Here is a 22,816-nt window from a genome sequence, read left to right on the forward strand (position 1 = left end):
CATGTTCCAAGTACATATTACTTACGTAGAGTGTAATTATTTTTCAACTGAAAGGATGTAGTACATTGTAATATGTCCTAGTATCTGTAGGTAGGCAAAGCTATTGTGCTAACAGTATACAGAAGCATTACTGTGTGGCCCGAGACTGTGAATTCAGCACGTCCCAGTAGAAAACTGTCTGCAAATGAAACTGTGTATGTGCACACATTTGAGTGTGTGCATGCATTTGCGTGTGTGTGTGTTTGTGTGTGTGTGTGTGTGTGTGTGTGTGTGTGTGTGTGTGTGTGTGTGTGTGTGTGTGTGTGTGTGTGTGTGTGTGTGTGTGTGTGCCTGTGTTAATAAGCTACTAGCTTATCAGTGTTCAGTTTCACAGCCTGGACTACCTGGGATGTCTCTCTCAAGTGAAAGGTGGACACATAAACAAATCAGCCTACCAAAAATGAACTAAAGATTGCTACATTGAGCCATCCTCCATTTACACCTATAGTTGCTGGGGGGGGGGCTTACTGAATCTATGTCCATTTATTTAGAGAAAAAGTTGAGACCGATGTTGGACACATGTTTTTGTGTTAAAAGATACACAGCAATTTCTTTTTGATTTGTATGAGTTTTCAAAGGATGATGTGTTTTCCATCTAGTTATCTTTTGGTAACACTTGATGTCGCATCACTGTTCAGTGATACCTAATCAGCAGGGTATTTTAATGGTCAAGGATTTTATTGAAATGAGAAGTGATTTGGATACTAGCCAGATTGATCTTATTGCATTTCTCCTTGAGAAGGTTTTGGAGAATAAAATTTTCACATTTGACAAAAGGTATTACCACCAGAGGTTTGGTGTAGCTATGGGCACACCTTATGCCAATAGCTACACCAATGCAGTCATGGACGTATGAGAATGCAGGTTTCTAGTGAATTCGAGATGGTGGGGTTCATCAAATAAAATTTAACTGATGGTTTGCGGATAACCTTTTTATGGTTTGGGCTAGCACCATGGTAGAATTAGATCAGTTTATCTGTTATCTTCATTCCACTACAGACTTTCTGAGCTTCACTGTTATTAAGTCTTATACTGAAATATTCTTTTTGGATGTTATGATGAAGAGGGAGCCTGATAGGAATAAACTTATCACAAGTCTTTATAGGAAGGATTGTTACAAACTGAGTTTTGTCCATCTTAGTAGTATGCATCCTAACCATATGTTTGACAATGTGGTGAAGTGACAAATGTTGAGGGCCTCAAGGGTACATGTTAAAGACCAGGACTTTCAGGAATTTATTGTGACCCTGAAGGAAGATGTTAAGGATAGGGGGCATAAGGGGAATGAGATAACTAAGGGCATATACAGTGCCTGCCAGCTTAGGAAGGTTGTTGGGAATCCCTATTTTATGACCTCTACCTGTGATCAGTATAGACAAGTTAGAAGGGATAACATCTTAAGAGTCCCCATGACTTTTTCCAGTGACATAAATAAGGTCACTGATGCAATTACAAAAAAAATGACATATTTTAACTTCTGATTCAGCGATTGAAATATTAGTTGGCACATCTCCAAAGTTTTATTACAAGAATAGGGTGAATCTAATGAGGTTGTTGTATTATCTGGATAAGATGAGCTATGGACAATGGGGAGCGGGTTCCAAAAAATGTGATACTTGTAATTTCTGTCAGTATGTAAGAGAGGGTAATGAGTTTGTTCATCCACAGGCAGTGAAGAAATATTTCTTAAATATTATGGCTAACTGTGACACCATGAACATTGTTTATTTAGCTAACTGTGAGCAATGTGGCTCATTTTATGTTGGTTTTGTGAATGCATAAGGAACCATATATATTGTATAAATAAAGGTAATACTGTTAGTGCCTTAGGTAAACATATTCAGATGAAAGGTAATGAACATAGGTTTTCTTTTATTGTGTTAGATGTTATATATGAGAATGTTAAGTTAGGCAATATTGAAAATGAAACAGATGTGAAGCAAGATGGATAGCCAGAATACATTCTCGTATGGGCTTAGGCTTAAATGAATTTTTACCCTTGAAACCTGTTTTAAAAGCTAGAAGGAACAAATAATGTTTACCTCCCTTTGCTGAGTTCATTTCTTTAGTGGGTTCAGCTTTAACTAATTGTTTTATTAGTTTTAGCTTCTGAATGGTGTGTGTATTATGATACTGCTATATAAATGTTTAGTGAAGATGTTTTATTAGGGTCTGAAGAAGCCATGATTCCATAGGGAAAGTGCTTACCAGTTGTATATGCATTAAACTTGGATTAGTTTACCTGCTGCTTACTTTACCCCTGGATATTTTAAATTGTGTCTGCTGTATTTCCACACTTGTGCTGTTCTCTCTGCACTCACTTTTGGTTACTGGCTTCTAGTGTGGTTTGTCTGCTGGTGGAATCTTTGTGTTTTATATTTTGTACTTGCCTGTGTTGAGGGGAACCAGAAATGCACCTAATACTGAAATGTTGCAAGAACAAGTGCCAGTGCAAATTTTGTTACAATTGGAATTAACAGTGTACAAGAAGATTATTTAATGACATGTATCTGTGCGCGCGCGCGCGCGTGTGTGTGTGTGTGTGTGTGTGTGTGTGTGTGTGTGTGTGTGTGTGTGTGTGTGTGTGTGTGTGTGTGTGTGTGTGTGTGTGTGTGTGTGTGTGCCTGTGCTAATAAGCTACTGGCTGATTAGTGTCCAGTTTCACAGCCTGGACTACCTGGGATTTCTCTCTCCAGTGAAAGGTGGACACATAAAGAAATGAACCTATCAAAAATGAACTAAGGATTGTTACATTGATTACAAGATCACTGACAGGATACAGATCAAAACTGAATGCATGAATGACATGATGGTAAGGAGGAGACTGGATAATCTATATATCATGGGCACAAAGTACAAATAAAGAACATCAAAATCAGTTGGCTTAGGATCCAAAGTCTACTACTCAGAGAAAGGACAGTCTGTAGTGTGGCAGTTGTGACAGAGAGTCTCCTGAAGACAATGAGAACTATCATCACACCCTGTGAGAGACACATGGCATTCTTCAGTGTAAGGACAGGATGGCCTTCATAATCTCAGTTGCATCCTCCAGCAAGGGCAGTGCCAGTGGGGAAAGTGGCATTCAGGTAACAGTTGCAGGGCCTCCTTGATAAAGCAGGACCATATGAACTAGTTTTGGTAATGGAGGACCTAAGTGTTCATATCTAGACAGACAGAACAAGATACTAGGACTGCTTGGGTCAACATGGGAGGCCAACAGGAATAATGAAGGAGAGGCCATTCTAGACTTCTGCCTGACAAATGGCTTAATGATGGCCAACACATAGTTCACCAGGAGAAACACTGGCAAGATCACATACAGAAGTGATCACCTTGCAGTTCCGGTGGACTTCCTCCTAGTAAGATAAGGGGTCTGTATCACTACATTGCTACCGTCACTTCTACGAATGGCATTTCATCAGAAATGTCGTTCATCGAAGTCCCCTCATGTGGGGGGGGGCTGCATCCCCCACTAATTATATATACAAACTCTGAGATCACACTACAGTGGGGAAAGGGCAAATTTCCCAATCCCCATTGTACCACAATCTCAGTATGAACAATTCGACGAGCAACATGTTTGATGAACTGATTTTTCATTGAACTGATAGGGACTCTAAGATAAGGGCAATAGGATAGAATCACATAGTCATATTTTTTGTAGAAATTTATGGTGGTTTTATGTGTGAATAAATATTTGCTTTAAAGACAGCCTTCTATTGGTTCTTCATCCTACTGATGACAGTGTTTCGTTTTGGTGGATTTGGTATTTTTTGGATCGCTGTTTCCACAGTTTTTCTGGTGGATTAGAATCAGATATTGAAAAGTTGTCAGTGAGGTGGCCAATCTCAGCATACACCACTCAAGGCCATAGTCAGCTGCAAGCACTGCTCAAGAAGGCTCTATAGTCAATAGGGACTATACTGAAGACTTGAAAGTTGACTGTAGTGAAACACAAATATTTATTTATTTATTTGACATTTGTTAACTGGGTTGGTCCAGCTGGGCAGGAGCCCGTTTTCAGTGGAGACCCGAGGAGAAAAGCTCCAATTACAAAAACAATTAGGATAAGATAGGTAACAAAACATAGAAATTATCATAACCAATTATAACTCCATAACATATTAATACAACTTATGACTCAAACATATTCAAATTACAGAAAGAGGGTTTTCTCAAAGAAATGAGTATATGAACCCCTAATGTGTGTTTTTTTATATACAAAAACAAGTTATATACAAGTGATCAAATAAGAGATATACAAGTGAATCAGAATTCATTGCATAGGCATTGTAGGAAGGTATAGGTACTTTCAGGTGTTCAGAGGAAAGGAGCATCATTTGTATAAAGGGGACATATCAGGTAGGTTCTAAGCAGAGACATGATTTAGTGTTGAGAAGATAATGCTTGAGTTCCTTTTTAAAGTGTGCAGGGTGTATGATGGAGCAGATGTTCAGAGGAAGTTTGTTCCAAGTTTGGGCTATAGAGCAGTTATATTGCAGTTTGCCTGTGTTCTTCTTTGGATGGTCTACATTCAGAAGTTGTTGATTAGAGGTGCAGAGGGTTCTAGAAGGGGTATAGGTAGATACAAGAGTACTGAGAGCTGGACAGGATGAAAGCCTGTATAGAATGGAGTGAATAATTTGAAATTGAAAAAGTAGCAGTAGTTGAGGGAATTCAAACCGTTGTAATTAATTCAGGGCAAGGCAGTGATGGGAGTTGTAGGGGGAGTTAGTAATGAATCTTGCCATTTTATGGTAAGTTTGTTGCAGTTTGTTCATGGTAGTAGCTTGTATATCGGTTAGTATTGGGGCTGCATAGAGAAGTGTGGGCAGGAGGAAGGACTGAGCTAGGCAGAGTCTAGCATTTGGAGTAAGAAATATTTTGTTATGATAGAGCAAGCCAGTTTCTGGTGTGTCTTTGTTTATTCCTTCCAGTAAGTGTAAGTTAAATTTGAGCTCATCATCTATAATGACACCTAACAGTTTAGTGTGGTTCAGGTTTTATGATTGTGTTGTTAGAGGATGTTATGGTAAATGTAGATTTGTGATTGGAAAAAGAGCGGGGGAGAAAGAGCAGGAGCTTGGTCTTCTTAGGGTAAAGGATAAGCAGATTATCAGATAGCCATTTCTCTGTGGATAGAAAGGAGTTTTGAGTAAGGGTGAGAAGGTCTGTGATACTACTGGAGATTGAGATGAGTGTAGAGTCATCTGCATATTGTATAAGAGAAGATTGTCTGCAAGAGGTGAATAGTTCATTTGTAAAGATATTAAATAAGAGGGGACCCAAGATAGAGCCTTGAGGAACACCTGTTGGAAGAGATATAAAGGGAGAGCAGGAGGAGAGCCATTTGATAGATTGCTGCCTACCTGAGAGATAGCTGAGGGGGGGAGAAGACAGGTTGAGGCTAGACAATTTAGAAAGTAGTATAGGGTGAGAGACTGTGTCAAAGGCTTTGGAAAGGTCAAGGAAAAGGCAGGATATTAGCTGATTATCAAGGGCATTGGCTATGGTATGAATGAAAGAGAGGAGGGCAGTGGATGTGCTGTGTTGGGGATGGAAACCATGCTGAGTGGGATTGAGAAGGTTGTGTTGGAGGAGATGGTTGAGAAGTTGTGAATGTATGCATTTTTCGAGCAACTTGATGGAAAAAAAAAATAGCAATGGGGGACAATAGTGGATCAGTGGAGTGGAGTTGCCACCTGCATGCAGAATAGTATAGAAGGATTTCCAGATGTATGAACTTTTAGCCCTCTATAGATCTGTTAAAAAGAGGATATAGGATATAGGATCTGCTAAGCATTCAGCAGTGAGTTTGAAATGAGGTAGGTAGGTGGTGGGGTAGAGGAGAGCATGGTTTAAGCTTAAAAAGAAAGGGATCTGATGTAGGAAGACACAACAGGTAAATAGAGAGAGATTCTGGCTATGAGAGGTTGGTTTATAGTGATAGTTAGTTTAGTGATTTATTTGAGGGTGTAGTTTTTTGTCAATGAAGTGTTTGTTGAGTAGGGTAGTAGGGTGAGAGAGGAGGGGGGAGTTTGCTGTGGAAGGGTGAGGGCAAGAAGGCAAGAAGGTGTTGTTATTTAGTTAGTGTGTTGCGAAGTTGCCTATCTGTTGCCCAGTTTGAGTGAGTGAGGTGAGGGTTGTCTTGTCTTGTCTTTCTTTCTTGTCTTGTTAAGTAATTGTAAGTAATGTAGTAGATGGGGAGTATGCCTTTTAAGATTTCCAGGTGCTATCATTGGTATGCATTAGTGCTCTAGTATCTTTAGAGAGCCATGGAGCATGGTTTGATTTAATTTTGATTTTCCTGGACGGAGCAAGGGAACTAAGGGTATCTAGGAAAATGTTGTTGAATTTAATGACAGCATCATCAAGAGGGATATGTTTAAGGATGGACCAATCAATACTGCATAGCATGGACTTAAACTGGGTGTTACTGAAGTTAGAGAGCTTACAGCAATCTCTAAATAGGTGTGGTTTGTGTGTCTGGGAGGTGTGTCTAAGGATAGTGGTAGGGAGGTGATCACTTAAGGAGTCAGCTACTGTACATGGGCTATGGTAGAGGTGAGGAGAGTTGGTGAGTATCCAGTCAATGGTGGAAGATAAGTCTTTATTGAAAAGGGTGGGTGATGTAATTAGTTGATGGAAACCATGTAAGTTGATGCTGGATTGTGGTGAGTCATTAGTAAGTTTAGACCAGTCTATATTAACATCACCAAGAATGAGGGTTTCATAGTCTAAGTTGTGACTAAACCAGGATAGGATATTTTCTAGGGTGGGTATATTATTCCCGGGTTGGGTGTAGATAGAAGTGACAGCAAATTTCTTGTGTGGGTTGAGATGGCAGTTTAGGATGAGAAGTTGAGCAGGATAGAAATTGGGGATGGGGATAGTCATAGGATAGTGATAGGAGACAGGTTTAGGCTGTCTGAGTAGAGTATGGCTACACCACCTTTTTTAGGGGATCTATCAGCATAATAGATGTTGAAACCTGGTGGCAGTATTTCACTGTTAGTGATGTGGGACTTGAGCCAAGTTTCGGACAAGGCAAGGATGTTAAGGTTTGTATGGGCTATCCAGGAATGTAGTTCTGAGATCTTGTTTGTTAGACTTTGAATATTTATAGAATATATGGACAGATGTTTATGTGCAGGTGTTTGTTGTAAGTCAGTATGGGTATGGTTAGAGGTGAGAGCAGAAGGGGTGGGATTGGAGGAATGATGAAGTGACTGAGGGCCTGGGTTAGGGTGGATGTCATCAGAGAGTAGAACTTTATTTGTAAGGTGAGTAAGTGGAGTATAAGTTAAGTGGAGGAAGATGAGTTTAGGTTTAAGTTTGAGGGTATTTGTATGATTGGAAAGGAGGTTACATATGTGAAATGTAGAGGAGGAGATACTAAAAAGTGATGGGAAGATAGCTGAGTAGGAAGTAATGAAGAGGTTAGTGTGTGATGTAGAGGTGGGGGAACCACTAAGTGGGTTGGGGGTATGAGTGGTATGAGTGAAATGAGGTTAAGGCTGATAGGTAAAAGAGTAGTGGAATGGCAAAAGAAAAGAAGAGTTGCATTGTTGGGGGATGAGAGACAGTTAGTATGAGGACTAAAACTGAAGTGGAGGAAGGAAGTGAGGTGAGTTGGGGAGGAGTTCTGGCAAGAGGTGTGTTGCGAGAGGCTGGTCTGGCAGGAAGGGGAGGGATGGAAGTAAGGTGAATGGGGGAGGAGTACTGGTAGGAAGTGTGTTGTGAGAGGCTGAGCAGGCAGGAAGGGGAGGGAATGGAGAGTATAAGTGTAATTGATGTAGGGGTGGGTGGAAATGGGGGTAGGGTAGGGGAGCGAAGAGAGCCCGAGTGTAATGAGGGCGGAGTGAGGCATGCACCCCTAGAAAACTAAGCTACTAAAAACAATCAGGAAAGCCATGGAAGTTAGACAAAGTAAGAGTAAAAGAAGGCAGGAAGGCAGAGGTGCAGGGAGAAAGAGACAGAATAGGTCAGTAGTGATGTACAACAGAAGTTTAGAGTACCAAACCTGGGGCCAGGCACCCAAAGTAGAGGAGTGCAGATGAAGGGAGGGGGGACCAAAGATATGTGCAGAGGAAAGGCACTGTTGTCAGAGAGCTGGAGAGGACTGGTTGATTGATTCAGGGAGAGAGAGAGGGATATTGGGAAAAGAGGCAGACACCAAGGAGCAGTCCAGAGAAGGTACTAGCTTACAGCCAGGACAGGAGTAGCAGTACAGGTATTAAATACAATATATATTTCACTTGGCTACACATACATAAAGTATCTCCAGGTATTCTTTAGGGGAAATACCCACGTAGGGGAAATTGATTGTAGGGTGTCTCCTGGGTCACCACAGGGTTAGGATACTGCAGAGACTGTTTGCTATCCTTTTGTAAACCGAATGCCCTTTCCTTCAAATTCCCTTTGGAGAGCAGCAACAAACTTTTCCCTGATCTTCTCTTTCTTATCAATTTCTGAGAATTCTACTCTTTCTTCTTGAGTGCAGCTTCGACCAATGGGAGAAATATTTAGTGTTCCATTTCTGAATTCTATGAATGTACCCCTTTTCTTGGGCAATTTAAGTAAAGCAATGTAGCTGAGGCAAAAATTGATCAGGTCCTGCAGTAGATCCTCCCCCAACTGGTTCTGGATTGCCTGTTTTGAAAGAAGTTTTCCATCCTTGTATTGCACTGTCCCATTTTCCGCAAACACATAATCATATTTGTTGATTACATCATTATCATCTCCCAGCTGTTCTGCAATCTTGGAGTAGTCAGATCCTCCCACCAAACCAGTCTTCACCTTGTGTCTCAGTGACTGGATGAATCTATCAGTTTTGGGATCAATTTTCTCTCACTTGTTGATGATTTTGAAGGACACCTCCAGCTGAGCCTTATATTGTGTCATGCAACATGTTGATTTTCTGGTAAATCATCAAGTATTAAGGTTGGTCTATAATGGCAGACATTAGAGTGTCATATGTGGCCAAGATAGTAAGAAAATCAAAATAATTGTATATCACCCAATGTACAAGTAGTGGCATGACATCCAGGTCCAAGGAAGTCATGGTGCAACTTTAGTAGGCCCTTATCAGACCCATCACTGAGTATAATGCCCGCTTCAGCATGTACCTGACCAGACATAAGTGACAGATGGAATGCCCACAAAGGCTCCTTACCAGGTGAATTTAAGGTATAAACACATTGTCCTATACAGATCACCTTAAAACCATATATCTATATTCTGTCTCCTACAGGTTATTGAAAGATGATCAATGCCTGGCATACAAGACATCCATAAATCCAGCTATGATGGATCTTTTGCACATCTGCAAATGAAACAGCATCAGAACCACTAGATCCAAGGATTTAAAATTTTCTTGTGACATAAATAAGACATTTCTTTGAGACAGATATATATATATATATATATATATATATATATATATATATATATATATATATATATATATATCAGGGAATCCCCATGTTCTGGAACAGGTTCCCCATCCATGTGATGCAGAGTCTATCCCTAACCTTATTTAAGCTTAACCTTGACCAATGGATGGGAAATTAGAAATTCACCCCAGGTCTGGCCCCCGTGTCTTTGATAGACAGAGACAGACAGTAGAGACATCATAACCAACATACTTCCTCCTAATAAATGCCCATGATATATAGGGAAAGAACTGGGTTGGATTTCATGGCTAGGCTTAAAAAGACCCTGGTGGCTAACAAAGAAGCTGAGAAAGGATTTGAAATAACAAAGAATAAGGCATCAGAGGCATGCTACCATCTTCTGGAAAGTGACTCAGTAAGTGGTACAAAGAAAGTATATTGGGTTGCAAGGCAAAGACAGAAAGATAAAGAAGATAGTCAGACATAAGGAATGTCAGCAAGAACTCATTCATCAGTCCACAGGACATCAAAAGCAGATGGAAGAAGTACTTCCAGCAGCTTCTGAATGAATAAAACCCCACAGAAGCTGTACTGTCTCAGACATGATCTATGATGAAAGATGAAGAGGAGTCCACCACAGAATACATAAGAACATCACTAAGGGAGATGAAATAAGGGAAAGCAGCAGGCTGAGATGAGGCCACAGCAGATATGACAAAGATGCTGGGTGAGATAGGGGAGAAATGACCCCTGAGGGCACTCATTGCAGTGTGGAGAGAAAGGTGTTTTCCAGATGACTGGAGAATAAGCATACTTTTTCCAGTGTTCAAGAACAAAGGGGACATCCACAACTGTGGGCAATACGGCATTATCAAACTCCTCTCACATTGCATGAAAATTATGGAGACAGTGATTGGTAAATGGATACACAGAGTAGTAGAAAGTAAGATGGGAGATGAGCAGTTTGGATTAAGATCAGGATGCAGTACAACTGACCCAATGTTTGCAGTGAGACAGATAGTTGAGATGAAGCTAGAGATAAGCAAAGAGTCCAAATGGGCATTCCTAGACTTGGAGAAAACATATGACAAGGTCCCAAGAAAGCTGATCTTGGCAGTACTGCAGTGGTTCAAAGTTCAAGAAATATTGGTAGAATTAGTGCAGGCTATGTACAAGGACCCAATGACTTAAGTACAAAAAGTGTTTGGTCCCACAGAGGGGTTCTCATTGGGAGTGGATGTGCACCAAGGTTCAGCTCTGAGCCCACTGCTGTTCATATTGGTGATGGACTACATTTGCAAACAGGTTGGAGGTGGCAGATCAATAAAGTTGCGCTATGCAGATGATGTGGCATTACAGGTAGACTCTGCTGAAAAACTTCAGCAAAGGATAGGGGAATGGCATGCAATACTGAAAGCTCATGGGAAGAAACTAAGTACAGATAAGACAGTGGTAATGGCAGCAAATTGGAGAAATCAGAAAAAGCTGAGAAATGCGATAGAAGGGAAGATAGTGGAACAGGTTAATAACTTCGAGTATCTGTGAGGGGTGACTGAGGAGAAGGGAAATCTGAATGAAGAAGCCAAAGCTAGAATCAGAGGGGCTGCAGCCAACTTACATAGAGTGTCACTTAGTGTATGACAGAAGAATGCCAAAGAACCTGAAAAGTAAGGTGTACAAAATAGTGGTGTGACCAGTACTATTATACGGTACAGATACCCGGATAGTAAAGGCAGAGCAGATGCTAAAGGTGATAGAAATGAAGTGCCTAAGAAGGGTGGTAGTATGCAAAAATGTAGGACAGGTGAAGAAATAAGGACATAACAGTAGAAGCCAAAGTATCTCCAATTGCAGAAAAAAATCAAAGAGAATGGCTTACAGTGGTTCGGGCACATGTGTAGAAAAGCAGAAGACAATCTGGTGAAGAAGATTTGAGACAGACAGGAAGAAGTTAAGAGTAAACGAGCGCATCCAGCAAAGAGGTGGATGGACTGTGTAAGAGATCTGTAATAGTCAGTCATGAGTGTCAAAGAAGGCAGGAGTGTGGCACTGAATTGGAAGAGATGGTGGCAGTTAACATGATACCCCATCTCCATGTAGACAGTGGGAAAAAAGGAGTTGATGATGATGATGATAATAATGAAGATGGGCTTTAGCCTAGTATATATCTATGAACCAATCAGGCTATAAGAAATTCTCAGGGCTGTAACATTAAATTTACCTAATCCCTACTCTAACACTAACTCATGAACAGACACACACACATTTAATGTAAAATCCAATTACATGTTTTTCGGCCAAACAGATATGGTCTATATTACAAATTCAAAAAGATCCAACATTGAACTGCTTAAAGGTTGAAAATGCCGTACCTCGAAGTTGATCACCCCCCCCCCCCCGCTAATTATATATAACAACTCTGAGATCACACTACAGTGAGGAAAGGGCAAATTTTCTGATCTTCACTACACCTCGATCTCACAAAAAACATATCGATGAATGGCATTTCTGACATTAAAGCCATTCGATGTTCAGCCTCTTTGATTCATGATAGGAACTCCAGATATTCAACATAATGGATGTTTGATAAAATGGACATTCACACAAATGACCTGGCAGCTCATTTAGTCAAATAAATGAATGCTCGACAGAACGAATGGAGCAAGTGTGTGTGTGTGTGTGTGTGTGTGTGTGTGTGTGTGTGTGTGTGTGTGTGTGTGTGTGTGTGTGTGTGTGTGTGTATGTATCTTTTTTTTTAAGCAGTACTCATATTTCTTTAGTCACGTGTACCTCCTACTTTATTCAGCTGTAAATGAATGGATGTAATGACGATATAGTATACATATTAATATTATACAGGAATATCTCTTCAGTTCCTAATTATTTGTGTTAAATGTAGAAGTTGTTATTCCTGTTGGAAGGTCTAGAACTTGCATAAAACAGAATTAGTTTTAAGACTGGTTGATTTGCTGTGCTGGATTATATAGATGGCGCTGGACTTGGGGCTGGCTAGCAACACTATCTTTGAATTACATTGCATCACATTATTTTTTCCATTTAATCACTTTCATTTTGTAGTACTAATTTAGTTATTCTGGCATAATGGAATCTGAGTATGTATTTTTGAAGCATGACCTTCTTACTTAATCAGATTTCTATCAGTAATGAAATTGTTGCCATTTTTTGGTTTCTTTATTAATGGATTTAACTTATTTTTTTATACACAGGAAGCTGAGGATTCATAGCAGTTGACTGAATCCAGTAATAGCAACCATTAACAGTAAGTGAATGAAATCCACTTGCAGAAAAACACAGAAATCTGGAAACAGCAGTGTTTTCAAAGGGGTAAGCCACCCTGAATCTTTCACGTGGGACACTTTCCTTGCACAGACATGGAGGAATGCCAAAGTTTTGTGATTAAGTTCTGTTGTAAGGTGTCTGGACTTTGATACTTTCTTTTTCTTGAGGTTTTCTTTGTTTATAGCTTTCTGTATCATTGAACCAGTGTTAGTAGTTTCTAAGACAGTGGATTCAGTCAACTGACATGAATGTAAAAAGAGGATGACAAAAGGAGTGGTAATTAAAACAATTGTCTGAGAGGGTTTATTTTTTGAGAGACTATCAGAATTAGAAGCCATGTGACCTCTACAGGCAGGTTGGAGGTGGTTCCTGATAATGCTGAAGCCACAAAAGAGTCTTTTTATCTGCCTAGAGGCCAACTAACAACTTCCAGAAGGCACACAGAAGAGCAGAAGAATGGTCTAAGACAGCAGCATCCTGGGTAAATTAGTGGACCTAAAGGCTAGGACAGCAAATGCTTTCTATTCATAGACGTCTGCCAAGGCCTGGAACATGGGCAGAAAGCTGTTTAGGATGTCCAGTGATTATACAAATCATAGCCTGCCCCTGACTGAGGGAGTTCTTTAGCTGTCAGACCAAGGAAAAGGGTTTGAATGTTTTAAAAGAGTTAGTGTCATATAAGCAGCATGAGATGGTGAGGTACAGGGCAATACGAATAAAGTACAGTCCATATTGTGCCTTGTTTCCACCAGACAGTTAAAGGATCATGCTTTATAGGTTCAAAGGATCATATGTTTATACTAAGCAAATGGTGTGCTAGCCACTGTAGGCTTAGCTGATTATGGCATAAATGTCAGCTAGTAGTTCAGAAGATGATAGCAGGAGTTAGAGTTAATTTAAGAAATGTCGGCAGTATATTTTTAGCTTAGATTGTGTTAGAGGGAAAGGAAATAGGGAGAAGGAAAAAGGGAGAAAAAAGAAACAATAGGAATAAAGGAGTTTGAGATATGACTTTGTTTATTTAAGAAGAGTCAGCAGTTTATAGCCATTGACTCCTGGGATGAGTTTACAGGAGCCTACCTATTCATCTAACTGAAATTTAAGTGATGCTGGGTCCTTACACTGTATAATATGCACATGAAGCTTGTTCTATAAGTGAAGAGGGTAGTGAGAGATAATTTGTCATACAACTCATTTTTTGGAATGTGTATAAGCTGTATAGTTTTTCTTTTTGAGGAAAATGAAGTCACAGAGAGCAGGGTTTGATATAACTCAGAAGTTAAGACACAGATGGCACAGATCTTTTCACAGGAGAAGAACACAGAAAATAAGGACAGGGCTTTCACACTAAAACAACAGATAAACGTATAACATTGAAAAGCCACATAGACAAAAGCAATGAAACGATCTAGGCAAAGCAAAGTCTCCACTGCATAATAACTTAAACCTCCTGTGAAACAGGTGATTGGAATACGCAAATGACCTATTAAAGACAAATAAGTGGTCCAGCCACATGGCTTCTGCATGCTCATTGACATTCTCTGAGAATATTCATGTTATAAAAAGCCTGAAACCATACCATTCACATTTTTTATGAAGAATTCTAGACAAATCCAAAAATAGTGGGTGACAAAGTCCCAAAATCAGGGGTCATTTTTAAATATTACTCTAACTCAGTTAAGAAGTTAACATAACAACATATTTTGCATCAATATGTATTTTCTGAATAATAAGAATATGAAGCATTAATATCTGGCATTCTTGACTGACTATAATCCTGAATGATTTACCAGAAAATCATTTTTTTAATCAGGGCAAGGGCAAAATTTAAGGCAAAATCAGGAGCATTGTGCAAAGTTCTGGACAGTTGAGAGGTATGTGTCTGGCAGTTAGCACAGATGATTAAGTTCTTGAGCTGTTAATGAGCTACTCGTCTAGTCCTGAGTACTAGGTTAACCCTGAAAAGGGACATTTGTGTTTGGAAGGTCTACCTGGTTAACAAATAAATAAAATACAAATAAAATAAAATAAAAAATGCACATAGCATTAAGGGTGATAGCAAAATTTCCCAAAATAAAGACCAAACAACTAGTAAAAAGGTCATACAAGAAAAAGCAACATAGGGAGAAACAACAAAAATACCCAAACAAAATCATGTCTCCATTGCCTGCTATCATTATTGTGAAGATTGGAGGAAGATGGGCGAAGGCTGCTAGGCTAGTCAAATAGAATTTGATACATAATTCTATCAATTGTATAAATAAATGTAAAATACAGGCTTGTATTTTTAAATGAAAGAAAACACTGTAAAATGTGAACTTCAAGATTGTTGCAACATTGCCATCTGCTGTAAGGAAAACCAAGCCAAGCATTTCAAATATGTCTTTTGAAGTTGAAAAGATCTTATGAATCTCTTTGATGTTTTACAAGTCAAATCCAGTGAGTCTGGATGAAGGTTTCAGGCCCATTGTTTTAAGGTTAAAGTTAAGGGCCAGAATTTACATATGGAAGGTGCTTTATTGCTCTGGTTTCTGCTAGAGTGTATATGTGCAAGGCCTTTTATTGTTGTAGTCTCCTGAGCAGGTGTTAGCTTGTTAAATAATGCAGTTTGTGGCCTGGGAACTCCAGACTAAGTATCAAAATGATGTAATTTGGGTGGGCCTTAGAGAGTTGTTGGTTAGTGTTTAAAAATTATTGTTGAGTGAGAGACTCAGAAGCATTTTGATCTTGGACATCTAACCCAGCACTGCTTATTATGTGCTTTATGTATGTAAGTAGGATTATAGCACTGTGTTTTCTTTTAAGATTAGCTAAAGATTAAAATGTTAGATTAAGTGTTTTTCTTTGACATCAGACCTGTCCTACTGTATTATTTTAGGTTTTTGTGTGATCTCTGAACTCTTAGATATCTCTGAGGTGTAGTAGTATTGTCTTGTGTTTTAATTATTTATTATTAAATATTTTAAAAACCTTTACCTGTGGCTGGTTTGTGTAGAGATAAGCTCTAGAGTACATTGCATTTTTATAGGGGTTATTTTAATAGACCACTCTAAAATAAGCCTTAGACTGAATAGTCACATTACCAATTGGATAATAATATTGCATAGTAATAATTGGACACCCTTTTAAGGGTCTTTTAGTAGCTGATAATTATTAGCTGGGTGGTGGCAGGAATTACTACAGTATGGTCTGGGTAATAAGGACACAGCTGGAGAACCTGTGCCAGCCTTTTCCCAGGAGAGTCTATGTGGTTGCATAACCACTTCTCAAAGTGTGTGAGTGTTGTGTCAGCTACTTGGGCAGGGACATGAAGCACTGGTTGGACAGAGAGGGTACTGGAGGTTTTAGCTTGCCCAGCTAGGCTGAGACCTGGACCCTATAGCTGTGCCATTGGGAAGTCATATTGGGGACCTGGAGAGCAAGGGAGCAACCAGCCCCAGACTGACTGTGATCTCTGTGTGCACTTAAGGGAAATTGTACTTTACTGTGTGTATTAGTTATCCTTTCCTTTTCTAGGAGACAACCTTTCTGGTATTAGTAGTGAGGATTGATGCTCCTTGATTGCTGGGCCAGGGCATGGGCATCACATTTATTTTCTGAAGTATTAGCTTACATTCAAGGATCCCTTCTATGCCATTCTCAGCAAGGCCTACAATGGATGACACAACATTTGCTTAGAATAAATCTACATACCTATGAACCTATACAATGCAGTCCTCCTACTGTCTGGTACAAGAATAACATTACAAGGCAAAATTAACATGAGCTGTTCATGAAATCTTGGATTCTTTTGGCTATAAAATACTTGGACTTCATTGCTGGGGGAGTTGTTTAGAGCTGTACATACCAGATCAAGCATTATATTCTACATAGGAGGAAATTAAGACAGAGTAAAGGAAAATTAAAAAGAATTGGCATCTTGATAAGAACCTACAACTAATGAGACGACAGAGACTCTTGTTAAAAGTATTTTCTCTTGTTCATATTAGAATGCACATCATGGACTTTTTGAAGTTTAATATGAGCTAGTGACCTGGTACACGGACAGCATTACAAGGGAAACTATAATAAAAGCTGGGATTGTGGTTTATCTAAATATGAGCTGTTCTTCAAATTTAGGATTATTTTGCTTAAAAATGCTCAAGTCTTTCTACTTGGTAGAGTTGTTTAGAATTATAAATGCCAAATGAAGTATTATTTATATGCCGGGGTGAGTGAGGGTGGTATAAAGGAAACTTAGAATTAATTGGGATCTAGATGAGATTCCTCAACAAAGGAGATTGCAATTACAGTTTTAAGTATACTTTCAGTGATTCATATTGGACATCATATCATGTGCATGTTAAAGGCTAATAATTGCTAGTATTATTAAACCGAGCCTTTAGAAATGTAAAATATCTGTGATGCAAAAACAAAAAGAAAGTAGAGCTGAAGAAGCTGGGCTGCTCAGCAGTCTGACTGGTGGAGAAATGGGACCAATGGAGATAAAATATAGGTTGATAAGGTGTAAGGGGCAGACAACTCTACCAGATCAGGGGTATCATATCTCTGACCAGAAGAGATCTGTACATGTAATTTAAAATGTTGCATGTGGTCATTGACTCTCATTCTGTTTCTGTAAAGTATCAAACTGTGGAATAGAATTAAGAATGGGTGACAAAGCATTCTCCAGTCCCTTTAACCTTTCAGTTGTTTAAGTGGGTTCAAATGTTATGTTCACAGTTCCTAATGTACCATTAATAACAGGGAGACACTGGACCTTGCCACTCTGAAATTGGTTGAACAAATTTTGATCTAGTAATAGTCCTGTGTGCAGTGTTGCATAGCGTGTGTAATAAATCTGAATTATTGCAGCCATATGACTTTCAATTATCCACTGACAGAACAATGACATTATATTCACCCTTCTCACAAATGTTATTGTAGGGCTGTTTACTCTTTGCCAGTTCGGGAAGTGTTACTGGGCCACATGACTCTGGACTTATGGCCTAGAATTTTATCTGAGCATTTCTTAGTGATATTCAGATACTGCTCTCATCAACTGCTGATTAAGCCACCTAGCTGGAGGGTTACCCATATTTGTGCAATGACAGGATAATCTATAAAATGTTACAAGATGACCTCTTTGAATATCATACAAAAGAGGTCAAGTCTCTTCTTACATCGTAAACATCTTATAGTCAGGCAGAATATTATACCTAAGCAGAAAACAAAGGGCAGGAATAAGACAGTGAATGGATTTCTTGGATCTGCAATCATTCCCTTTCAAAAATGTAAGCATGACTTGGATGTTTCATGGAAAAAGTGACATTGTTATTAATCTGATTACAGAAATTAAGGGAAGTAATGCTGGATCAATGTACTCAGGTTACGAGAGCTAATTACTTGCTGAGATGGAGCAGTCCAATTAGGCTAATAGCCCAGTAACTTAAAAATGTGAAGGAAGTAAGTTATATCCCTCCCACTGATGGTGCATAAACAGCACAGTTGTACAGTTTTGGTTCCATGTCTGGCAATGTGAGCACAACTACTAGAGCTCTGGAATTTAAGAACTCTAAAAGTAGAATAAGACTGCCTTAAATGCTTACATTTCACACAGTGCGATATTCCATTCATGGGAGACTTGCTTAGTATATATGTCTCCAAAGAAGCAGCAATCCAAAGTTAATATTGATGTACTGTGTTCTCACTTTATGCCAAAAACAGCCACAGCTGACACAGCAACCTCTGCACCTGTTCACTACCCTCTAATGTCGGAAATACTGAACAAGTTTAGCACCAAGAATCATCACAGATGAAAACAACTCTTTTAACTGCTTCTATTTATGAACTACAAGTGTCACAGTAAGCATTTTGAACATCCCTGCATAGCCATGCACAGCACAGAAAAAATACTGTTTTGGGTGCAGCAGAGCATGCGGATGAGCATGTGGGTAGACTTGGATGTACTACTCAGGACTTAGCCGCTAGGCTTGAAGAGGCAGAACATCAAGTATCCTTTTTTCAAGACTTTACACAAACCCTGCAGAATCAGAAATAGCAGCTGATGTAATAATATTAGAATTCTGGGTGTCCAAGAAGGTGTGGTGCAAAAAGACATGCTCTGATTTCTTCAAGCATGGATCCCAACTACATTGGACTTGGACATTTCATCTAAATTAATGTTGGAACAGGTGTCTTGATCATTTGCCCCTACAGTACAGCCCAATGCCCCTCACAGGCCAGTCATTATACATATATATGCCATTTACAGGCTTCCTGTGTCTATCAGAGACATAGATACAAAACCAGGGATGAATTTCCTGTTCCCCATACAATTGTCCAAGTTACTCTTGAATTGGGTTTGGGAGGAACTCTGCTTCACATAGATAGGGAGGCTGTTCCAGAGAAGGGGTAGTCTCTGTGATACATACCTGTCCTCCAATGGGTCGTATTTATATCACAAGCAAAGTTTAAGTCTTTAGAACAGGCAGTTCTGATGCTGTTTGTTTTGTGGATATGCAGGACATCCATCAGAGTGGGGGTCTGACAATGCCTTGTATGCCACACATAGCTCTCCCCTCAACAGTCTGTAGGAGATAGAATACAGGGATAGGGTCTTGAGATGGTCTGCACAAAACATGTTACTTATGCCCTGTATTCTTTGAGTGAGGAATCTCTGTGGATGTTCCAATTGTTGGATATGCCTGATTAGGTACATACCAAAGGGGTCACTGTACTCAATAATGGGTCTGATGAATGCCAAATACAGTGGAACAATGACTTTCTTGGATCTAGACATCATATCTTTGTTTATATGTTGCACAACATAAAATAATTTCTTCACTAATTTAGACACATGATGGTCAAAGGCTAGATTACTGTCTATGTGTGTACAAAAGTCCCGGACTACTTGGTCAACTCTTTAGGGTGTCTTGTCAAAATAATAGTTACTAGGGGTGGATGGCTTTCCATAGGATATTATTATGCACTTCTTGGCATTTAGTTTTAGTCCATGGCTCTGATGCCAGTTGTTTGTCTGTGTCAACCCTTCCTGGAGAACATTTGTGTCGGTGGGTGATTCAATGTGTTTATGTGCATGTCTGTGTTCGTGTGTGTTTATGTGTAGGTGTGTGTTTTATATAATATATATATATATATATATATATATATGTGTGTGTGTGTGTGTGTGTGTGTGTGTGTTTATGTGCATATGTGTGTGTTTTATATAATATATATATATATATATATATATATATATATATATATATATATATATATATATGTGTGTGTGTGTGTCTGTATTTGTGTGTTTATGTGCATGTGTTTGCTTAGCTAGAGAGATATATGTGTGTGTGTGTGTGTGTGTGTGTGTGTGTGTATGTGTGTGTGTGTGTGTGTGTGTGTGTGTGTGTATTTTGCACCATGCTATTCCCTGACCTACAATGTGTAACATTTCGGCATCATGCTTATCATGTTTAAGCACATATTGTATGTCATGGTTCTCCTTCATTCATTATTGGCTACCTTTCTACATTATGGCTGCCATGCCCTAGGGATTTTTGTGTGCATTGTGAACATGATGTTCCCAAGCCTGATATGTATAACTGTTCGGTATCATGTTCATAACATAATGTGATGTGTGTGTGTGTGTGTGTGTGTGTGTGTGTGTGTGTGTGTGTGTGTGTGTGTGTGTGTGCATATTAAGTGAGATGACATTCCCTAACCTAGTACTTACAAACATTCTAGTAGGAGCAGTGTAAGGTGTATCATATATAAATGTATACTTTGGTGACAATTGACTTCTACTGGTTGGTTGGTGGATGTGTGTTGTGTGTGTGTGTGTGTGTGTGTGTGTGTATGTGTGTGTGTATGTGTGTGTGTATGTGTGTGCAGTGGATGCAAGTCATTTAAAATTAAGAGGTATGGATACCACTCAACATTTAACCTCACAAAATAGAAAAAGACTAAAATAATGGGGAGGTGGGTGGGGGATCAAAGCCCGAAAAATAGGCACATATTTTGAGTATTGCTCTTGCAAAATAGAAAACTGTTATAATAACAGGGTTTATGTTGACATGTATTCTCTTTCCTCCCTACCAAGGCTGCCTCCTTTGACAAAAACACTTTCAACATCCTCAGCCAAACCAACACCCCTATAGAAGTGGTACCCTACGCTAAACTCCTTGGCATAACCATTGACGAATGCCTTAAATTCGACCTCCACATACAACAAAACATAAAAACAAAAAACAAAAGTTAGGTATGCTCTACAGGAATAATCTATTTCTTTCTAAATCCTCTAGGTATACCTGAGCTACTTCCTACCTCCTTCCCTCTCTACTTTATGGTGCCCCTCTTCTAACTAATCTGTCCACCTCCCTCTCCTCTAAACTTGAAGCTTGCTATGATAAAATCTCTAAATTCGCCACTAAATCCAAAACCTCAACTCACCACTGTCTCACCCTTCAATCTCTAAACTGGTTAGAACTCCCTAACCACCTTGACTACCTTCAACTTACAACCACTCATAAATTAATATTCTACCCAGAAAAATGCCCAGCTCTATCCAACATCATTCCACCTTACATCCCAATCGATCATTAAGATCCGAACACCAAAATCTAATCTCCATTCACAGACCTAAACATCCCGCCAGCCAGCAACTTCTATCCTTCTCTCTAGGTAGAAAATGGAACTCTCTCCCTCCTTCTCTTAGAACCATACCTAACACAGAATACTTCAAAACCCAACTTTTCTTACACCTATCTTCAAAATGGAAATGTTCTTGCTTTCACCCTACTTAATTTCTAGGCTTCCCTAAACTAAGCCCCTCTACTCCTGCACCTTCTGCACTCTAATTCTTGCTAAATGGTTTTATCTGACTCTCCCTTGACTGTAAGGATGAAAATATTGCAAATTTTTAGTACAAAAAAAAATTGTTGTTTTTCTTAGCTTTTGCAGTGCTCTTCTTTGTACTTTTGCTGTGTTTTTCTTATCATTTGCGGTGCTCTTCTTTGTATTATTGCTGTGTGGACATTCTATTTGTAAAATTGCATTTACAGTGTTATTACTATGTATACTTGCAGTGTGGACACTCTTTTGTATTTTATCGCATGCATTGTATTCTTTGATTGTACTGCCTTTGGAGCTTTTCTCCCCGGGCCTCCACTGAAAATGGGTACTTCTTGGCCCAGTGGACTTCCCTGGTAATCAAACTGAAATAAATAAATAAAATAAATAAATAAATAATATGATGTCTATACCTCTCATCTGTATCTGATTTTTCAGGGCATCCTGATTTTGACTCAAATTTTAGCTCTAGCTGCCTTAATCCTTCCTAAAACGGGTGACATTTAGAGAAAAAAGTAGTGAATTACACTTAATTAACAATGGCAATCAATAGAGTTAATAGACACTTTTACTTCAGAAAAAGTATATTAACTGACATTCTCCTCCTCTCAATGTCTCAAGCAAATTTTATTTTTGTTTTACTTTTAAAGATTGTTTTATTTTTGAAGATTGTATAATTATTGTTCTTAAATGTTTTGTAATAATTTTAAGCTTTTCTCCCCAGGCCTCCTCTGAAAATGGGCTTCTACCCAGTCGGACTTTCCTGGTAATCAAATGCCAATAAATAAATAAATAAATAAATAAATCAATAATAGTACTAATATATTAAAAGTGTTCCTGATTACTTCTGGATTTGTCTCTGATTCCATTGAGATTTGTCCCTGATTGTTGAAAACTATTATAAAGTCTGAAACTTGAATGTAACTAATTATTCAGTGACTTCAACACCCAAAGTTTTGCCAGTAAACCAAAACTTTAATGAGGAACAGACCAAACAAAAGTGGCAAAAAATGTGAACAATCTACAAAAATCTTGACCGTTGAGAGGTACGGTGATAAGAAACTTTTAATGGCTAGTATTATCAACTGAGTGTAATCAATAACCAGGTGTATTTTTAAAGATACCTCTGAATGTGCATGTGTGTGTGTGTGTGTGTGTGTGTGTGTGTGTGTGTGTGTGTGTGTGTGTGTGTGTGTGTGTGTGTGTGTGTGTGTGTGTGTGTGTCTGTGTGTGAGAGTGTGTATAGTCAT

At 39.0% G+C, this 22,816-nt stretch overlaps 1 protein-coding gene across 1 annotated transcript in view; it reads right to left on the reverse strand.

The window, feature by feature from the left end:
• Nucleotides 1-8,418: 8,418 nt before the first annotated feature.
• The window catches only part of LOC122792374 (phosphomannomutase 1-like), a 76,629-nt gene continuing 62,231 nt past the window's right edge, over nt 8,419-22,816 (reverse strand). Inside the window, exon 2 of the mRNA XM_044060162.1 lies at nt 8,419-8,888. Within this exon, the coding sequence (XP_043916097.1) occupies nt 8,419-8,888 (470 nt within the window). The remainder of the gene's footprint in view (nt 8,889-22,816) is intronic.

This window comes from Protopterus annectens, chromosome 1.part2 (assembly GCF_019279795.1).
Source record: "Protopterus annectens isolate FY-2018-M chromosome 1.part2, PAN1.0, whole genome shotgun sequence".
NCBI classification, from domain to species: Eukaryota; Metazoa; Chordata; order Ceratodontiformes; family Protopteridae; genus Protopterus; species Protopterus annectens.